General features: G+C 38.6%; 2 protein-coding genes across 9 annotated transcripts in view; one reads left to right on the forward strand and one right to left on the reverse strand.

The window, feature by feature from the left end:
• Nucleotides 1-4,155, reverse strand: part of EPS15L1 (epidermal growth factor receptor pathway substrate 15 like 1) — a 93,462-nt gene extending 89,307 nt beyond the window's left edge. For all 6 annotated transcript variants that reach the window (XR_011919804.1, XR_011919805.1, XM_072404645.1 and 3 more), the window contains exon 1: nucleotides 4,072-4,155. Coding sequence is in view for 4 of the 6 variants with exons in the window: in XM_072404645.1 (XP_072260746.1) it covers nucleotides 4,072-4,098 (27 nt within the window). In the remaining 2 variants the exon portion in view is untranslated. The remainder of the gene's footprint in view (nucleotides 1-4,071) is intronic.
• Nucleotides 4,156-6,631: 2,476 nt separating this feature from the next.
• On the forward strand, nucleotides 6,632-17,689 carry C3H19orf44 (chromosome 3 C19orf44 homolog). 3 transcript variants are annotated; one of them, XM_072404646.1, is made up of 10 exons: nucleotides 6,632-6,750; nucleotides 7,615-7,729; nucleotides 8,755-9,059; nucleotides 9,162-9,450; nucleotides 13,023-13,374; nucleotides 14,036-14,106; nucleotides 14,586-15,078; nucleotides 16,077-16,166; nucleotides 16,604-16,770; nucleotides 17,194-17,689. In XM_072404646.1, exons 2-10 carry the CDS (start codon nucleotides 7,622-7,624, stop codon nucleotides 17,242-17,244), a joined length of 1,926 nt encoding a protein of 641 aa, XP_072260747.1. In that variant the 5' UTR covers nucleotides 6,632-6,750; nucleotides 7,615-7,621; the 3' UTR covers nucleotides 17,245-17,689. The 3 variants fall into 3 exon arrangements, with proteins under 3 accessions (XP_072260747.1, XP_072260748.1, XP_072260750.1); XM_072404647.1 differs by having other exon boundaries at nucleotides 6,731-6,754; XM_072404649.1 differs by lacking the exons at nucleotides 6,632-6,750; nucleotides 7,615-7,729 and adding an exon at nucleotides 8,518-8,639.
• The last annotated feature ends 1,833 nt before the right edge of the window (nucleotides 17,690-19,522 follow it).

Below are 19,522 nucleotides of genomic sequence, written 5' to 3' on the forward strand. Positions count from 1 at the left end.
ATTGCTGAATAACATCTCACATTTTCACAGACTCCTGAAATATTACATCTCAATAACATAGCTCTATACTTCAGAAAATGGACTTTCTTGTCCAATAGTTTTTATGGAGTTACAAGGGAAACAACAATTCAGAAAGGGTAGAGCACAAAATACCAAGTTATTGTATAGGGATGATGAAGAACCTGTAACAGTAATAAAATGCAAAACATGTAAACTGCCCAAGAAATAAATACAGTAAGTAGGTCCAAAATTGTTCAGCAAAGGCCATGACATTAAAGGAACAAGAATTAACAAGAATGATATATATTAATTTTAACAGTTTAGTCAGGTAAGGCTCTGCATCATCACATAAGTGAAGTAATCAGAAAGGGGGAAAAAAGAAGGAAAGAGAGGGTAGTGTCTATAGTCTAAAATGGCCATGGCAAGTGGACAGAGCTGGGACTAAAGCATTAGAATTTTGTAAAGCTCTGGTATGATTAAACTGGTAACATCTAATTTAAAATATTAGTTAGGAATTGACTGACACTTGAAATAAATTCAGAAGAATTTATAATATCTCATAAGGTTGCATTTAGTATGAAAGTCCTAAGAGTATAAGAATAGGTGACATGGCCTGCACTTGTAAATATGTCCACTGAAGTAGAAAGGAAATAAATGTCACTTGTTAGTTGCAAAACATTCTGATTGCAGCTACTGGGCTCACCAAAACATCCTGCAAACTAAAGAATGAAATAAAGTGGTTGCACCCATTAGCACTTACAAACCTAACTGGTAATTGAGTGAATCATACAAATATTTGTCCTACTTAAAGGAAGCCTGTCATGAGAAAAACATGTGGGGTGCCACCGCTACCTCCCTTCTAAAATACTAGCTGCCTGCCTATCTCGCTTGTCAAGTGGCTTCAAATTTTATTGACCGAAAACAAAAATATAGATTAAGAGTTTATTTTGTTGATGGCTTGAGCTTAATCAGTGACATACCAAATACTGAAGCCAGAGAAAGACCACAATCTAATCTTTCACCCATTTTACATTATTTGCATTTCTGTGAAGCCCGTTTTTTTTTTCCAGGTAGCCCTGCCAGACAGCACAGTCAGACTTTCAATCTTTATAGAATCAGAACAGTTAGTCAAAAATACTAGTAAAACATGATGCAAAATGCTGTTCAGACAATAAAGCAGTAAAACAAAGATCATGGCATTGTTCTGCTATCTCCTCCTGTCAACATATCACAATACGGTGGAGCCTGATCCTGGCAAACCAAGTGCCACTGCCAGGAGGAATGCGGAAGATTTATGTCAAGACGACTACTACACCGGCATTTTTAGATAAGGTTTCGCTCTAAGGCTACATACACATGTCAAATGATTCTCGTCTAATAATCGCCTCCAGGCTGGTATTGGACAAGAATCTGGCATGTGTACAGAGTTCGAGTGACGTCCTTGCAGATCAACGAACGATCGTAATACTACGTAGTGAAGGGGAGAGAGTACGGTGGAGTGCTGCTCCATCGTTCTCCCTGCTTCACAGAGCAGAATGGCATTGTATGTACAGCGCTCATTCAGTCTTTTGTCGTTGGAAAGGACTGTGAAAGACTGTCAATGACAATTATTGAACGTGTGTATGTAGCCTTACACTACTACAATACATATCAGTGTTTCTCAATCAAAGATTGAGAAGGCTTCCCCAAGCAATGAGCCATATGGACCTCTTAGGTCAGTTTAAGTCAGTGGTCGCCAACCCTTTCCATCCCGCGGACCACTAAAATCTCCGGCTCCTGACCGCGTATGCGCAGGGAGCCATTTGTCAATCAAAGGGGGAGAAACCTCGCCCCTAGTGACGTCTAATGACAAAACCCCGCCCACTCTCCAATTGCAGATCTGGACCTGCAATGGGAGAGTGGGTGGGTTCTGTCCAGTGTGACAGCCCGCCCACTTCCCTGAGCCTGTGATTTGTACGGGGGGCATGGTCCGCGGCTCTGACTGGTGCGCCCCGCCAGCGGGGTCCTTCTCCTGACCCCACTCGGGGGGGCACCGGCCAGAGCTGGGGACCACCAAAATGTTCTCCACCGGTTGGTGCCCTCTGGTTTAAGTGACACCAATGATCGTTTTGGCTATTTGTAGGGGTGACATTCTTCTAAATGGCCACCATGCTACTATATTCTGAGCTGTGGATTTAGTATTATTATCAGGGATTCCCTGAACACCCGAAAATTACTTCAAAGGTTCCCCGTTGATAAAAAGGTCAAGAAAGGTTGTACTATAGTAAAACATTAGCAACATAAAACCCTGGTAAATATTAACAATATCATACATCCTGAGATCATTAAAAACTACTCATACCAGTATGTATTCAATGTATTCTCATTGATTTTGAAAGTGTATAAAAAACAAAACCTTTTTTCTTATTTAGAACAGAGAAGGAAAAAGTTTGAAATGCGTTTTCCCCCAATTTACTAGGGATATTTTGCTCGACTTTCTTTAGTGTAGACTCAACAAGACAGATATGGATGTATAGCTATCATTTCATTGCAAGATAAATTTCCTTTGTCACTATGACAGTGTCCCTATTGAAAGGCTTCTATATTACTGTTCTGGTGGCAACTCAAATGTTTGGATTCACCCCTACTTATATTCATAGGGGAACTGGTGATGAGGACAATCCTTTATGAGGACATAGACAGGAATAAAAACCTTCAAAAACACTAAAGAAACTATTTTCATTCTATCCAAAAATAAATAATAAAAATAGTAATAAAAAGGTTCTGGCTTTAGCTATGATTCAAAGGAGACCTCTGCTCTCGGAACCCATCCCCCACAAAACATAATCAAATGAATACTATAAACATTAGAAGAAAAATATAAATACATATTTTTTTTATAAAAGGCTTTCTGTAGTCACTTGAGATGTCACTGGGTCACAATGAAGGATTTCAGGAATACTCAGAATCCCAAACCTTGTAAAATGATGCTCTATTATTATTATTAAACTGGATTTATATAGGGCCGACATATTATACAGTGCTGTACATTAAATGCTCGAGTACATTTTTGCAGAATTTGGAGATCTTTTGGTTTCCCACAATCACATGAGACATGTTAAGTGACTGTACCCTTGCCTGGGTGAGTATATCTACCTACATTTTTCTTCTGATATATTATTGCTGTAACTGAACAGTTTGATTTGAAGGGTGTGGAGGTGACCACATAAACCCTATTGGCATTCATTCTCATGTAAGGTCCCTGCTAAACATATATATGTAAAATAACCATAAGATTGTAATCCTGAATTTGGCCATCCTGTCCTATTTCCCCATTAAGGTACATGTGGACGATATAGCCAGCAATACAAAGTATTGGCCAAGCATCATACAATAGATTGCAAGCTCTTCTGGGCAGGGTCCTCTCCTCCTCCTGTGTCACTGTCTGTCATGTACAACTATATAAATGCTATATAAACCCTGTTTAATAATAATAGTGGCAGCAACCTAGTTCCTAGCAATGAAAGGAGCTGACAAATATAAATAAAGACATAACACAAGCAATATTCCTACATTTCCAATCTGATGGAGCCATAGGGGATGTGGGATCAGTAATAACTGGGCAGGTGCCTGGAAGTCTGGGCTTGTGATGCCCCCGTGAGCTTTCCATACACAGCAGCAGAAGAAGTGGGGTAAATAAGTTTCTGATGAGGTGAATGTGCCAGTGGCGGATGTGAATGTGCCAGTCTCCGTGCCATTCATTGCAGTGCGCAGTGTATCCCCTGCTGGGTGATGATGGCACACAACAAGCGGTGTGCACCGGAGGCTATCACCGATCTCCCGGCACAGAACAGACATAAGCGGAGGTCTATGTGAAATCATGACGTCCAATCACTCATGCCGGCTGATGTGTAGCTATTCTGTGACAGTCACACCCCAGGCCTCGGCGCACAGCCGAACTCTACATAAAGATACCGTACAGCCCCAACCCTGCCACATTCTACGGCATAAAATGGGCAAACATATCCTTCACCGGCCGCCACTTTCCGAAACCCCCAAAACCCGCAATGTCACTCCGCAGGCTCGGCTTACCTGTGTGAGAGAGATGAGCGCCGCCATCTTTGCAGCTACTCACGGGAACGCGCAAAGCGTCAAGCCTGCACCGGGAACGCGCGCTGTCCTGGGGGCGGAGACATGTTGTGAGGGGCGGGGAATTGCATATAGTAAGGCGATGACTGCGAAGAAGGGGGTGTAGTTATGCTAATATCAGGATGGAGGATGGGTGTGATGAGGAATTGTACAATCATATAGCCAGGGAAGAGGAGCTGTGCATTAGAGTTCCAAACTGTCATTAGGAAATAATGTTACACCAAAGAAAGTCACTACTAAATATTAAAAAACACATCCACCCTGTCATCCAATTATCAGCTTGTTGTTTTGTGTGAATGTGCCCCACTTTGCACCACCATCCCGGTAACTTGTACCAGTGGCTGATCCTAGCCCCCCCAGGAATGGTTTTAGACAAAATGGGGCCCTAAATGCACAGATTCGGGGCTCCCTGCACCCCTGTCATTTTGTCAACCAGGCCCTGAGCAATTGCCCAGTTTGCTTTACCCTAAAATCAGACGAATTAGAAGCTGTGATAGATATAGAAATATTTAGATATGTGTAACATCCCAGTTCTGGACTCAGCCTTGTAATATATTTTTATGTGTCTGATGCCTTCAGGCCTGTACATGACACACAAAGTCCTCTTCTGATCTTCTCCCAGGAGCACAAGAAGCAGATCACAATGTCTATAGAACACATGAAGCCTTGTGGCTTTATTCTTGGCCCTACAGATACAACAACTGCAATGTGATCACATGATCATTTAATAAAGAGATATGAAAAGACATTTGCAACATGCAGTTTTGACTTTCCTATTGTGTAATGTATATATGGATTAAGGGATATGATTTACATCTACATTCACTGTTAGGGCTATATTTATAAAATAATGAATCAAACATTCCTGCAAACACTGGCTTGTGGAAATCTTCCAAATCTATGTGTCTTAATGGCAGTTATTGATTCCCACCAGGGAACGTTTGAGGGAATGTAAGACTCCCTGTTTTAAAAATGGAGCCCTTACGGTGTTCTATAACTGCTTTTAATGTCTTTTTTAGAATGATGTTTAAATAAACAAAGGTTTCTTTGTAATCTGGTACCTATGTGAATGTTGGATATCTTCATACCTGAACTCCAACTTTCAGCACCGACTTCTGTATTCATCTTCTATAACAGCCTAATAATGAGGTCACAAGAATAGGCAAACAGGTGTGCACTTATTCTATTCACTTCAATGCTTCTCTTGTCAACAGTGGTTGCAACTACAAAGAGCAGTGAGAGTTTGTATTATATATTTATTAACAAATATTGACTCTATATAGACTATGTATTCAATAATTCTTTGATAATGGATAGAGTAGGAGAGGGTTACAGCTCTAGTCAGTTTTATATCTATTTGCCATATGTGTCTAATTTGATGTTTAACTTTACTTCCTGTCCTGAAACAGGAAGTGAAAGAATTGTCACGCACGGAGAGACAGGACCACTAGGGGCTCCGGCTTGCACAGAGGTGGTGTGAGCCCTGAGAAGGGCCAAGGCGAATTATTTTCTTTTTCCACTCCTCTTTTGTACCAGTGTTCCCTTGATATTCATCCTTCAATTTTTTGGTCTCAAACAATCCCCTGAGGAAGCTTGAGGGTGAAACCCATTGGCAATATGGGACAAGCAATTGTACATCTAGTGACTGGTGTAATATTGTAAACATTAGTCCAATAGCCTCTACCAAGGATTGAATATTTATTGTTCAGTGGTAGAAATAAGCATAGTAGGTCTATGTTTGAAACAGGACTACAACAATTGAATTAAATATCCTTTTATCTTTTTATACCAATCTTGCCAACAAAAGCTGGTCCTTGTTCTCCTCCTCTACATGATTCACCAGTGTCAGGAGGATACTTTCCCATTGAACACAAATGTCAGGGGTTATTTCTCCCACTGAACACCGATCAGGGCTTTACCACTACACACTGCTCTAATGCAGAGAAATCCACACTCTCCTCAGGAACAGACACTTCTTGGAGATTCATTTCCCGGTCCCCGGCTGTACCAGAGGTTCATCCTGCCAAACCCTATATGCTTGTAGGAAAAGATGTGATTTAATGGAAAGGGATGGAAAGTGACATTTGTGATTCAGATGGGAATTTCAGAATAAGAAGTTCTTCAATGGAGACTGGTGCTTACTTTAATATTCACCAATATTTATTGCACATTCACCGAAAGGCCTTTATTTTCCCAATCTGCCACAATGGATTAGCAGTAAATTTTTGTATTGACAATCTTCACTTTTACACAGGAACAGTATTTGGAGTGATAAAAATGACTTTATGAATTTTCTCCGTACCACAGCACACAACTGGTGGTAGAAGCGTCTAGATACAGAATATTAATCGCCTCCAACAAATGGTGTTAGCTACACAAGTAGCTCCCCTCACATAAGAAGGCGCATGCGCAGTGTAGGACAATGTTTGAGCATGCGCAGAGTATAGGATGAGGGCTGAAAATGAGGCTTGGATGGCAAGCTGGGCTACAGCCAGGAGGCGGCCCGCCCACAGCTCCGTCTGTTACTATGGCATTGATAAAAATGGAGTCGCGGAGTCTGACGTGAAGAACAGATATGTATTGAGGGACCTGGAGTCAGATTGTAACAGTCGAGGATTTCCAGTAAGTAAGCATGCTTTCCAGCCATAGAAATCGGTTATTATTACGAGATATTCAAATGCAGGTAGAAATGAAAGAGCTTTAGTATGTGATAACCAGGGACATCACATTCCATGTTATGGTGAGGACAGAGCAGGGAAAACAACTGTTAGCTAGTATTGCGGTTTATACAATAGATTGTTTAGAAACAGGAAGATACTATCCTGGAAGTGTACACCACCAACATTTACAAAGCTACCACATCAGGCTAATATTTTATGCATAATTTATTTAAAATATTATTTTTAACCAATGAGACTTTATAATTACAGTCATGTGATTGAACAAAATGTGCCTTAGGCTGGAACTTTGTTAACCTCCTTATGTGTTTTGTGTTTATGTTGTTTTGTATAATGACAGTGTGTGTGTCTCTATTTTATATATATATATATATACACACCATTATGACTATATAAGTATAGTGTTTAAGATTTAGTAGTACCCCTTAGGTAGGGTGGCAGCCCCTGTATTGTGATCCAACTCATCAGTAACCACTCAAAAACAGCCGGGTGGTAACTAAAAAGTGCCAGGTAGGTGTAAAAGGGGCTGGGGTGATCAGAGCTCAGTCCAGTGATGAAAATGTATTTTTATATCCCAGCCATTCATGTAGTGCCCACAGCTGCTATGATCTGTTCTATTACAAGTAATTAATTGAAGCAGATATCTGTGTACAGCATCCTTTAACCATGCTATAACTGATTTTCTATATATTTTTGTTATACTACATATATAACACTTAGACTGGGTGGACATAAAAGTAATAATCTATCACATTAATAATTTATTTATTTTTTAATCTGAAGAGGTAATCATTTTTTCCTTCAACAGGAGAGACATGTTGGCTAGAAGTGGAATGAGAAGTTCGGCTCTAGCCAGGGCAGAAGCCCAGCTTGCTGGTCGGAGAGTCCCTGTGAAACCTAAAGATTCCTCAGATGAACTGCAGGTTGGTATTCACCGGGGACACCATTCACCAGTCCCCAGGTTACACACGAGATAGGGACTGTAGGTTTGTTCTTAAGTTGAATTTGTATGTAAGTCTGAACAGGTACATTATATTAATAAATGCAATTAGGACAGATGTTTGTCTCAACAGTTACTGTATAAAATCCTAATTGTGAGCTAATCGCAAACAAAGAAAAAAAAAACAGGCATTCAATAACTTCTGGAGCAAGCTGTGCTTTGATATGCAAAAATGAAACAACAGCAGAGGTGTTTCTTGATCATAAAGAGTTACAAGATGTTACAGATCAGCTCAGCTCAGCTCTTAAGATCACCCACAACCTCAGCTGTTTTTAGCAAAAGATTTCTTCTGCAAGTCATGCAAACTGCCCCCTTCCCTCCTATCAAGCTTCCGTCCTGCACAGGAGTGAGCAGGGAAGCCCCATTCGTATCTAGGAGTTGTCCATATGTTGGATGTCCTTAACGCGGGGATTACCTCTAAATACATTTTATTCAACAGTGTTTGTAACCTGACTACCTTTATAAAGACAAATGAATGGATTTCTTTGCATTTGTTTAATCATGGATACAAAGGTTGTCATTCCCCTGGTGTTATCACTAAACACCAGGGGAACACTGGAACACTAAAATGTTGTTGTTCTCCTCACTTAGCCCCCCTCCTCCTATATCATCCATATTTTGTTTTACATCAGCTCTAAACTTCCTCTAAAGCTAATTTCTATGTGTAAAAAAGTCATCTGATTATATCGCAGTTCCTTCCTCTTTTACTTTTGTGGTGGACATGTCCAGATCCACACATACACAGTTATGTACAGCAAGCAAATCTTTCTTTCTGCAGAGGAAGCAGAAGACAGGCAGATGTGTGTCTGGGATCAGTGAATGGTGTCTACTAGGTGGGCATGGAGTAAGCTGCATGACGAGTCTCTAGGAAGCTAGAAACTGGGTTTATTGGAAAAAAGATACAGTGAAAAGATCAATGTCATGTAACATACAATATTTTTTTTTTAGGAATACATGCGTGCACTCAGCAACAAATCAAGTGCATTAAAAAGATCACAACCATCATTTGCTAACCTAAGTGATTTGTCAACTTCAGAACCAGAGAGTGAAAAGATTAAGGGTACTGTTAGCCCACAGCAATCAACAGGAACCCAAAGCAGGTTTTTAAAGAAGAAAAGTCCAGCTAGTCAGCATACACAGAGCAATGCCAGAGCAGCAAGTGCAGCGGCAAAGCCTCAACCTGTGCAGTCAAAGATGCCAACCAGTGCAGCATTGAAGAGACTGGCAGAATTTGAGAACAGACACCGAATGAGGTATGCTTAGGAACAATCTACACTACGAGTATTAAAATACTATGTATTAAATACTTAAGTATTTATAACTCAGTTTACCTTCTGCATTTTTTATTTGCACAGAAAATTAGAACAAGACATCTCTGAGAATGACTCTGATTTGAGGACTTCGGAGGAAAGGCCATTCTCTAATAGGTCAAGTAGTGACTTCAGCTCCCGTGGGAATAGGTTCTTGAAAAAAAAAGTTAATATACAAGAACCAGAGCCTGTGGAACAGATCAGCGGACCTTCCATCAGGGGCAGTTCAGCAGAAAATAGGAGAAGAGTCGCTGATAGTGAAGAGGAAGAAATGCTCCACCTAGCTGGCAGTTCAGTGGAGTTTTCAGAAAATGATAGGTGGTGGAACAAGCCGGTGAGCCTAAATTGTGAAGTCTCTGTATGATAACAGAATGTTTCATCAGTGTCTGTTTTTGGATTTATTGTAAAAAGAATAAGTTTATCTGTTTATAAAACAGGGAAGCTGACCATTACTGAAACATTCCCTGGTGGAAAATCAATTTAAGCCATTGAAACACATGGTCTTGGAAGATTCTCCACCAGTGAACATTTCCTTAAATGTCAGATTCACTGCTTTAAAAAATAGACCCGTTTGTGTAATAAAATGTCTCCTTATTTGTTGAGTTGGTAAAATGAGCACAAATCTCACAAAACGTAAGAATTTTAATGTGGCATGTAAGATGACTGTATTAAGGCATGATATGAAATATAATTAGCAAGGTATGCTGAATAACATAACTGACTTGCTTACATTCCTTAGTCTAGGGTGTCCTATATTTCAAGCAAACCCAAATAGCAATGTAGCAGCCTTCAGGGTTGACTTGTTTTAAAACTTGCAATCACTAAGAGTAGTTCAGTGCTGGCAGTGAACCATGCTGGCTCAATCTCTTGATTTTATATGATTTGTTTTATTTCCTCTTCCACATTTATATATTCTTTCCCCAGCATTCTCCTTAAAGAACTATTCCTTTTTTGACTAATCTCCACGTGGAGCTCAGTTGCCCATCTTACATCTCCTGATCATTTTTTCTTATTTGTGTTTCCCAGTCTTTAAGTAATGAGACCCTTTGTTCTGAGCCACACAGCACGACTGGGCAAGTTTTGTTCAGCTTTTTACTATGTTCTCTTTCTGGCATATGCAATCCCAAACAGGAAGGATACGTTTTTTAAATATGTAGCTCAAGCCCCTAGACAAGCATACATTGAAATTATTCAGAAGGTCCCACCCAGCTTTGTTTTCTTTCAGGGGTTATTTCCCCTAACCTTTGATTCTTTGCAAGTCAGTAAAGACTTTACTTAGGTATTTAATAGTAAATAATCATTCACTAGTTCACAAGGTCATTTATGAATTCCAGTTATTTACAATGAGGTTAGTTGTACAGTTGAGTAAAAAATGTCCAAAACAAAGAATGTAAGGAATGTGTGTCTTTATAGGAGTATTTTCCCTTGTTCTGGTGGCAACCCTATAGGTTTTGATTTCCCTTTGCTCTCTGCACCATAGACAATGGGCCTGATTTATCAAAGCTCTTCAAGGCTGGAGAAAATACGCTTTCATCAGTGAAGCTGGGTGATCCAGCAAACCTGAAATGGATCTGGTCCAGGATTCAAAACATTTGCTAGAACCTTTGCTGAATCGGCCAGCTTCACTGATGAAAGCGTATCTTCTCTAGCCTTTGAGAGCTTTGATAAATCGAACCCATTTATCACTAGGACAAATAGAGTGGTGGGGCAACTTTAAGAAACCTGACAGAGGGTCTAACCTGGGGGCGGGGGGCAAACTTCTTGGCTCAGGGGCCACAATGAGTTTTAAAATTTGATAGACAGGCCGGGCCAGTATCGGATGGTTGGAGAGCGTTTGTATGAACTGATATAAATTACATGATAAAGAAACGTTCAACAATACATTCAATTTCAGTAAGAACAGTGTTGTTGGTCACCCTTTTTTGCCAGTGGACGGTCGGATTCAAAAGGCCAACAGCCCATATATGGCCTGCAGGCGTAGTTTGTCCATGCCTGGTCTAACCATGTACAACTATGTTCAAAACAAAAAAAAAATGCCCTTGCATAGATTTTAATCAGCATGTAATTTTAGCTGAAAGTATTTCTTAAACGTCTTTGTCATTCTTAGTTGCTTGTCAACATTTTAATTGTTCTAATTGATACAAAATTTCTCAGCGCTTCCTGTGGAGTCGGTATAATGTATTTAGTGGTAATTTTATTTGCTCAAAGGAAACCTTTTCTGAGAGAAACAATGAAGCTGTTACTGCTGACTTATTATGCAGCTATCATTCCCTGGCTATTGCGTTGATTGCAGCTTGGCATTACATGCTGTTAAGTCTATGATCCACCAGAGCCCCCAGATCCTTTTTCCATTTCTGACCCCCCAAATGTATTCCCCCTGGACAGTATGACGCATTCATGTTGTTAGCTCCCAAGTGCATAGCTTTACATTTATCTATATTAAATGTCATTTGCCACTTGGTTGCCCAATCAAACAGTACATCAAGGTCTGCTTGTAGAATATAGACATCCTGTATGGACTTAATTCCATTACATAGTTTGGTGTCATCTGCAAACACAGAAATGGTACTTTTAATCCCAAACTCTATATCATTTATAAAGATGTTAAACAGTAAAAGTCCCAACACTGAACCCCCTGGGTACACCACTAATAACCTTAGACCATTCAGAGTATGAATCATTAATCACTACTCACTCTCACTAACCGTATGTGGGGTACAGTGTCAAATGGTTTAGCAAAGTCCAAGTATACTTTATCAACTGCTATTCCACTGTCTACCTGTTTACTTACTTCCTCATAAAGAGGGAGTAAATTTGTTTGACAACTTCAGTCTTTCTTGAAGCCATGCTGACTATCACTTATAATGTTATTTCCTAGCAGAAACTCCTCTATGTGTTTTTTTATAAAACTCTCGAGGACCTTTCCAACTATGGACGTTAAGCCTTTGCTCCCTTTTTGAAGATAGGAACCACATTGGCCTTATGCCAATCCATTGGTACCATGCCATTCCCTTTTATATGCACAATTGTTATACGTTCTGCATTGTTAGAAAGAACTAGGTCCAGCAGAGTATCATTTCAAGTTGGGGCTTCTATAAACTTTACCATATAACTATCTTGTATTAAATTCATAAATTTCCTCCCTTTTGCTGTTCCTGTAGTGCCATTACTCCAGTCAATGTCAGGGTAGTTAAACTCTCCCATGAATAAAACGTTTCCAGTTTTGCTGCTTTTTCTATCTGTGCTAGTAGTTGATTCTCTATTTCTTCCTTAGCACTGGGGGGCCTATAGCAGACTCCAATAAATATTTGTGTATTGTGCATCCCCACATTCAACTCCACCCATAATGCCTTAACCTCATCGCTTGTTCCATCCGCAATTTCTTCTTTCACATTACTTCTCACATACAGACACCACCACCCTTTTGTTTGACTCTGTCTTTACTAAAGAGAGTATACCCAGGAATATTGACAGCCAAGTCATGTGAAGAACAAAGCCAGGATTCAGCAATACCAACTAAGTCATAAGTCTCCTCACTCATTAAGGCTTCCAACTCCCCTATTTTGTTTGCTAGACTTCTAGCATTGGTGAACAGGCTCTTTAAACCATTGCTGCATTTACCAGCATTGTTTGCCAAATCCTTTTGTTTTTCAGTACAAATAGTACTGCACAATCCAATGTTTGTTTGTAACATGGGTAGCTCCCTACAATTATCCTTAACCCTCCCCCCAACTATCCCCAATCCACCCTGAACTAGTGGCTGACCTATGTTTTTCTTTGGAAATGTTCACTTAAAGGAGAGGTGAATCTATGACACTGACAACACAACATAATTTCACCCATTTTACACTTCAACAAAAATAATTAGGTGATATGTATTAAATATTTTTTTTTTTTAATTTTTAGAAACCACTTAGAACTCCCTCACCACCCAGCAGATTAACACCACGCAGAAACCTGCACCGTAGTCCTTCGGCTCTTGGCTTCTACTCTCCACGCCGGGCTCCTTCCCGCTTTTCTTCCAGATCTCCTTCCCCTCCTAGTCATGGGACGCCAAGATACCCAAGGAGAACACACTCTTTGACTCGTTTTGGATCTCGGTCTCCTTCACCATCTGTAAGAAGCTCCTTGACTAGCAACTCTCCAAGAGCACGACTAGGGAGACGTAGTAAAACTCCTCTCTCCAACAGAAGTGACTTTAAATCTCTTGATGAGCTGTTTTCAAGAGCAGATGATGTGAGCAGTGCAAGTTCCAATGGTAATATTACACTTTATCCGTCATTGTTTTATTTCTTCAGATAATTGGATAATATTTTGTTTGGATTTGCTGGTGTTGCACAATGTGCCATGATGTGTCATAGCATAAGTGTGAGGGAGTGCATTCACTGCAACCGCACACACCAAAGTTATAGTCCTGTTATACAGATGTGAAGGTAATCAGGACAGGCTGGTTGTGCTTAGTAGAAAAGTTAAGGAGAAGAGAAGATTGTGAAGAAAGAATGGAAAGGTAAAGTAAAAGGGAGAGGGTGAAGAGAGGGTGTAAATAAGTGGGTGATTTTCATTTGGGACAAGTAACAAGTTAAATATTAAATATTAAGTTAAGTATTAAATAATAAATAAAAATGAAATGTTAAAGTTAAAGGTAACAAGTTAAATATGCTTTCTAGATTCTAGTTTAAGCTAGTAGAGCACAAAAAATTCAACCCATGGTGTCCAAATCTTGAGGCTGTAATTGTTATGGCTGATATTTTTACAATTATGTACACAATCATTTGTAAATATCTTGGTTTCCACCAATCATGTGTGATTATATATTTGGTACAGGGCTACAAGAGAGATCTTTCTATTGACATGAAAGGGCAGATTTTTTTTTACAGTTAATTATACAATAACTCATGATATGTTGGTCTTCCTTTTAGATTTTAAACTTAATATTATGAGTTTGGATGAATTGGCGCCTGCTATAGGCACAGATGAGCTTGAAGAAAAGGTAAAAGTTGTAGTTTTTTTTTTTTTTTTTTTTTTTTCATTTGTAACATTTTATCTTGATCTGGATTGCCTTTTTTCCTGTAGCCTAGTAGAATTTATGTTAATATTTATTAATATATTATTAATATTAATAATTATTATGTTATTATTGCCTTTGTGTGTAAACCCACTTTTTGCTCTTCTATGATTTGTTAAATACTGTATATCATTAAAGGTATTTTATAATATCTGTTCAATAAGTGCAAAAAAGCATTTGATTGCTCACATATATAGTCCTACCCTATGATATGGAGATGTCACCCTGTCCTCGGGTAAGAACTCTGCTCCTAAATAGATTCAGCACTTTGAGTGTCTGTTGTCACCAAAGGCTGGATGTGTGTTTCTGCATAATTATCAAATTGAAATAAAAGAAAAAAATGCAGACGCCACATTTAGAGAACTGGTCCACATCAGTGTATTAAATTTTCTTCTTGGTTTTAGATACACACTTTACCTATGAAGGCAGCAAATAAAAAACTTAAGGAAACCAAGCAAGCACCTACTGTGGAAGAGCCCTTGCATGGGAAAGATGCAAAGACATTCATGAGACAGCAGTCCAGCTCAGATGAACAGTCTGCTCTTGAAGTACATACAGAAACAAATAAGTCAGAAATGTCAACGCATCTTCACAAAGACCATTCCAGTTCTTCTGAACACTATGAGCAAAAGCACCCTGATGAAGTTATTGTTCATTCTGCTTACACTGAGGATTTTGAGGATTCTGTGCATTCGGACAATGGACACAGTTCAAATTCTTATTCATATTCCTCTTCTAAATCCATATCCTCAGATGATTCCACCCTTTCCTCAAGCCATTCCTATTCCCAGCCTAGCCAATCTAATAAAATAAAACAGTCTAATACAAAACAAGTTATTTTACGAGAAAAGTCTGTACAGACGAATGATGTTGAATTAATTTATAGCTGGCCACAAGGTAATTCTATTTTAATAACTATGTACAATTTTATAATCATATAATAACAGATGTTGTTCAGTTGTATATTTTTGTAAAGTTACTGGTATGTGTGTGTGGATTTCACCTTAAACCATTGAGTGTTTTAATCACTTTACTACAGCCTTTTTAAACAGTCTTCTGGTTGGAGTTCTCCACCAAATCTTTATTTTAAAACGGCATATCTTAAATCGGGCAGAGTATCAACAGTATCAGAAAGTAACTTGTAGCTTCTAAAGTGCTTACCATGTGAAAATCCAGCTTCACGGGCTGTAATAGAAGTGATTTCAGGTTCCCGGGTGCCGGAGGCCAACATGGTGGAAAAAACATGAACCTACATTTGTTCATCTCTCTGTGATTTAAAAACCAAAAAGCAAGTCTGAAATCACAGCTGGGGTAGAAGCTGATCAAGCACAATCTTTATATTTTATAAAAAATAGGGATTATACTGTGCCTGTGTGCAATGATTTTTTTTATTGAAAACATATAAGATGCAGGGCTACGAGTGTTTTTTTTATCCTGTTCAAATGAAAAAACAAAAATACTGAGAGGTGTTTGAAGTGGTTATAGAGGCTGTTTTTAACTAGTAATGAGAGGTAAATATTGGACAATGTGCCGAGAGATGGGAACGTAATTTATATTTGCATTTGCAATTTTTTATATTTAGCTAGGTAAAATGAGTAAAACAAATGATTTATTTTAATATTAATAGTCTTTATCTTGTCTACACACACAATAGGTCTGATTTATCAAAGCTCTTCAGGAGAAGATAAACTATCATGGGTAAATCTGGAATCAATCTGGTCTAGGGTTGAAAACATTTGCCAGCTAATAGTAAATGAACTGAAGTCTGGTAGACAGTCTATCATCCCCAGTCTTGGGGAGTTTTAATAAATCAGGCAAAATGTTTAACAGCCTGTTGTCTTTATTCTCATTTACTTTACAATATATTACAAATATTTCTTTTTTGTTTCACCTAGCATCCATCGGCCTTGGGCCTATTGCTCCGTCCATTGCAGTAGAACCAGCCCCGATAGTAAGTCATGTAGTGGGCCCTGAGGTCATTGAAGGTAATTTCTTTTACTTGTTCACAAACCAAATAAACTTGTTTAGCAACTTAAATTTCAGTAGAGCCTAAATCTGATATACTATTTACATAGTATTTACATACTCCTGCCAAAATTTGTAAGATTTTGTCCATTGTGAAAGTTCAGGTCAAACATTTAACACATTAAATTATTAGGCATAACAAAATAGCCTTATTTGTGCACAAATGCTTTGAAATGCATTTGCAGTCTTATAGACCTGTATAGGAAGCATTTTTTGAAGTAAAGGTATGCCTCTTTATGTTGGCCCTAAAGGTGGAGCATAAGATTAATAGAAATGCCTGGGTTTTCTTTATACTTTATTTGCTTGTATATAGTCTGTCGCATATGTACTACATAATTGGTATTTGCTAAAAAAAAAGTTCATGTTATATTAATTTGCTTTGTTTGCTGTTTTCCAGCTCTGACCACATATAGTCCAATGGCTTTAGCACTGAATGACATGCTCAAGCAACAGCTGCTTCTCACTCATACATTTGTGGATATGGCTCGACAGCTGTACATCTCTACAGTGAAATGTCTAGAGAGTGAGCCTTATCAATATACCACGCTGGAGGACACAAAGGAGGTAAATGCAAGATCAAGAAGCAGGTTTTATTACCTGCTGGCTTCCTAAAACTTTCTATTTTGAGCTATTTCCTAAACAGTCTTTATTCACTTCTGTGTGCCTAGGGTATAATTCCAGCTTTGTTTTAGATTGTGGGAATTGGTTAAAATGCTGTCAGGTTTTCATTGCAACCTTTGCTGCTAATGGGGAGATGTTCTATTACTTTTTAGAGGCACAGGTATGGTAAGCAGGAGAAACTGTTTCCAAAGTAACTCTGACAGGTAGTACTAAAACAAGTACCAAATTTACTAAAACAAGTACCAAAGTTTCAAATTGAGGGTTTGCTTCTCCGAATAACTAATCTGCTAATCTGTTTTTAATCAATAAATATGGAAGGGAAATAATATAACATGATTATTGGTAATTATATGTCCTTGTTCATAGTACATTAAACAGCAAAGGTCTCTTAAATGGAGACGTGACCAGAAGAAATGAACAGAACCAGAGACTCCAAGCAATGATCTGAAGAATCTATCAATTCAGCACGCCCGCTTTGTCCAACTATTTCAAGTTTGCAGGGAATTTGTAAGTTTATGAATGAAATATTTATCTGCAAGTTGTTCTACTGTGTAAAACAACGACTATTTTTAAACCTTTAGTATATGATTGTATACACACACCAATACCATTTGTATTATTAGCAGTAAAAGAGTAATTTGGTCTTCTTAAAATGCCAAACATCTGCAAACAACTGTGAAATAAATTATAAATAATTTTTCTAAATTCGTTTTTGGATTTCTACAATAAGAATCACTGACCAACTTGTATCCATTATGCCAAGTTTTATATCAGAGTGGTTTTCTTCTGTCTTTATACACCGAAATATGCATACAAATAGACATTCAGTCAAAATAAATGTTTGCTGTTTACTTTACCAAAATTATTCTTGGCTTTTATTCTATTCATTCTGTATTTGGTCCCTAGTTGTAATAGCACTCCACAGGCTCCATTTATAAAGCAATGACTTTGACATTCCCTCAAACATTCCCTGGTGAAGAATCAATTACTGCCATTGAAACACATGGACCTTGTAGATCATCTTGTCAAAAACAGCCCATTCAAAACCCTTTAGTAATGACTAATTCTTTTTTTTTTAAGGTGTTTTTTCAAGTAATATCCAACAGCAGTCCCTCTGTACAGTAAAAGTGAGAAATTCCCAAAGCACCCTTGTAAATGAGTTTTACTTTTGTCTATATTACTGGCAATGCAGCTATTATATTGCACTGTATTCCCCATGGAACTGTTATGTGTACCTGTGAACCCATAGGGGTTGACTTCATCTCTTGAAACTCTGGGTGCCAAATTCTAACACAGGAAACATCCTGTGTATATTCATACGAGTTTATATGTTCTTACTGGTTACTAGGATTCCACCTAACTTGTGTGCTTACAGTAAGGACAAAGCAAACCGCAAGATTCTTTTGGATTCTATGCTCCTTTTAAACTGCTGAATAGCACATTAACACTATGTAAATATTGTATTTTCTGACTGTCCAAATCCAAAGATTTCTCCAGCAGAACATGCTGTAAATGTAATCTTTAAATACAGCAAAATCAGGAACTGCCCAGAGAAAGATACAAATTAACAGGGTTTCCTGGATAGCCCCTTATATGTTGTTCTTGGTATGCAACAAGACCCCTCTAAAAGTATGTTATCAGCTGCATGGCCATAATGCAAAATCCACTTTTTTGTTTCATTGGATAAGCTAAATACTTTGGCATTCAGTTTGCATCACAATGCAGCTGAAAGGAAATGGCTGTATGGGTCAGGTTTTTAAAACTTTTGATAACTGACAAAAGTCTACGTATTTCAGAATGGGCAATGTTAGAGAGAATACAAACTATAGTGGGCAGTATGTTTGGTGGAGAAGAGCTCCAGAGGGTATGGCAGCATGCATTATTGCAGGAGGAGGGTGCCAAAGGGTATAACACCATGCAGTTGGTAAAGGAAATATGTTTCAGAAGGCGTGACAGCAGGCAATATGTAAGGGAGAGGGCAGAGGGTATGGTAGCGTGCAGTAATAAAGGAGAGAGGCATCAGAGGGTTTGATGAGATGAGTTACAGAAGGTGTGCCAAAGAGTACAATAGTTAGTACTTTGGGCGAACATTCCGCACCTGTGCTGAAAAGAGAACAGAAAAATTATTGAATTAGTATATTGCTGCTCCGTAACCAAATACAGTCAGGGTGACCTAGCTGTTTCTTAACTGCAGCGTAGAGATGCTGCCATAATGCTGGGCTATATAAATCTTAGTATATGACATCTTAAAATATATAAGACATATAAATCATGGCAAATAGACAACCTCCATATGTGTTGGAATAAATTTGTTAGTGAGAGAGCTTTTGCCACAATTGGCAAGTAGGCATAGCAACCTTTTTCTTAGTGCCCTGCAGTGATAAAAGATCCAGTATCCAGTCACTGCTTTTCCAGGTCCACCACAATCCTTTTCAGCCATTGGACAACCACTAACTGCTGCATGTACCTTTAGCCTTGAAGTCTGTGTTTGGTGATGCCAGCAATAGAGCCAGAAGCTAAGTTTTTTTTTTTTTAATAGACTTCAAAACTATCCCAGCTTTGCCTCTTTGATGCTTGGCCAAAGTTGTACACAGGGCCTGGCCTTCTCTTTAAATCAAGATTAAGCACTTCTTTTTAGTGCCTTAAGTGAAAATGAACTAGGGAAAAAAAAACACCTTTACCTTTTAGGATCAGT

Source organism: Pyxicephalus adspersus, chromosome 3 (assembly GCF_032062135.1).
Source record: "Pyxicephalus adspersus chromosome 3, UCB_Pads_2.0, whole genome shotgun sequence".
Classification (NCBI taxonomy): domain Eukaryota; kingdom Metazoa; phylum Chordata; class Amphibia; order Anura; family Pyxicephalidae; genus Pyxicephalus; species Pyxicephalus adspersus.

Excerpts from the sequence above, each read along its gene's own strand:
- C3H19orf44 (XM_072404646.1), top strand. The coding sequence starts at position 7,622 with ATGTTGGCTAGAAGTGGAATGAGAAGTTCGGCTCTAGCCAGGGCAGAA. Across the intron at positions 15,079-16,076 it reads AATTTATAGCTGGCCACAAG|CATCCATCGGCCTTGGGCCT; the intron begins GTAATTCTATTT and ends TGTTTCACCTAG. Across the intron at positions 16,771-17,193 it reads CGCTGGAGGACACAAAGGAG|TACATTAAACAGCAAAGGTC; the intron begins GTAAATGCAAGA and ends CCTTGTTCATAG.